Source organism: Rhincodon typus, unplaced genomic scaffold, assembly GCF_021869965.1.
Source record: "Rhincodon typus isolate 14 unplaced genomic scaffold, sRhiTyp1.1 hic_rhity00000069, whole genome shotgun sequence".
Taxonomy (NCBI): Eukaryota; Metazoa; Chordata; class Chondrichthyes; order Orectolobiformes; family Rhincodontidae; genus Rhincodon; species Rhincodon typus.
Genome location: NW_025965707.1, coordinates 169,083 through 170,651, shown reverse-complemented (window position 1 = coordinate 170,651; position 1,569 = coordinate 169,083). Strand labels below are relative to the sequence as shown.

The 1,569-nt window shown below is 61.1% G+C and overlaps 1 protein-coding gene across 1 annotated transcript in view; it reads left to right on the top strand.

Annotated features, from left to right (window-relative positions):
* LOC109926643 (low-density lipoprotein receptor-related protein 1-like) overlaps positions 1–1,569 on the top strand; it is a 25,534-nt gene that overhangs the window by 10,928 nt on the left and 13,037 nt on the right. The window contains exon 9 of the mRNA XM_048621149.1: positions 305–497. Within this exon, the coding sequence (XP_048477106.1) occupies positions 305–497 (193 nt within the window). The remainder of the gene's footprint in view (positions 1–304; positions 498–1,569) is intronic.

Below are 1,569 nucleotides of genomic sequence, written 5' to 3'. Positions count from 1 at the left end.
GGGTTACAGATGTGTTGGTTAGGGTGTGTCGGCCATGCTGGAATGCAGGGTGAAGTGTTGGGCTGATGGTGGGAGTGTGCGGTGTGGGTGTGATGTTCTTCGGAGGGTCGGTGCAGATTCAGTGGGCTGAATGGCCTGCTCCCTCGCTGCGGGGACCCTCCGAAAAGTTGAGCGTTCGCCTCGGGGCGTGCAGAACGCCCGCCAAGATTGGTCGCTGGATCGTCCTGTCAAGTCTGACCCGTGCTGTCCTCTCTCCCTGTGTTTCTGTGCCTCCCTCCCTCCCAATGCTGCTGCCCCCCGCCAGGTCATCCTCAAGTCGGAGCCGGTGCACTCGTTCGGGCTGGCTGTCTACGGTGATTATATCTTCTGGACCGACTGGGTGCGCCGAGCGGTGCTGAGGGCCGACAAGTACACAGGCGGGAACTTGCGCGTGCTCCGGGCCGACATTCCCCAGCAACCTATGGGCATCATCGCTGTGGCTAACGACACCAACAACTGTGAGTGGCGCGAGGGGAGGGGAGGGGTGGGCGCTCAGTAGGGATTAACCCCCGTTCCCCCCTCCACCCCCACACACACATCCCCACTGCGTGCGGCGATCCCTCGGCCCTGAGGTGGAATGCGTGCTACAGTCTCTGTGAGTTGCTGAGATTGACAGCACCGATGCACGGTGCCATCCCCGCACCGAGGTGAGGGTGCACCAGACTCCTCCTACCCCCACAACCCCACCTCACATATTCGCCCTGCTCGCTGCGGTGGGGAGTCACGTCACCGCTGTCCACACGAAGTCGGATCGGATTGTTTGGTGAGAGTCCTACAGTGAGCCTGTTCAGCCGTCCCACCCACCCACCCCGAAAATCCCATCCCCCTCCTTGAGCCTATCACGCAGGAACAGCAGGAGGCCATTCGGCCCGCAAGCCTTCACCCTAAGTCCTTCCAGTGGGCACAGGAGCCTCACCGATTGCGGGACAGACGGGGGTGGGGGTGTGGGGAGCGGAGCGGTGGGTGTGGTGTGGTGTGAGCGAGGTGGGTCGGTCTCAGCGATGCTGGTTTGCGATGGTATTGAGAGCGTGCGAGGGAGTGAGCATTCTAACCTCGGAGTCCAACGTTTGTCTACTGTTCTGTCTCTCATTTGCTGCACACATCCCAGTGGCGTTACAACACAGTGCTCCTGGAGCATTGTTCAACACGTGCATGCTAATCATTGCTGTCCATCAGGTATGTGAGAGAGTATGTGTGCGCGTTTCTGTGTGTCTGTGTGCGTGTTTGCATTTCAAAACCACTCCTCCAGCTCTACCTCCGAAACCGTCCACCGGGACCCCTCTCTGTCTCCGTCACCTTCCTGCAGCCCCTTTCCCTATCTACATCACCACCTCCTCCATCCCTCCCCTACACCCCCTCCCCTACACCCCATCCCCCATCGCCCCCCACACCCCCTCCCTATCTCCGTCACCTCCTCCACCCCCCCTACACCCCCTCCCTATCTCCGTCACCCCCTCCATCCCCCTACACCCCCTCCCTATCTCTGTCACCCCCTCCATCCCCCTACACCCCCTCCCTATCTCCGTCACC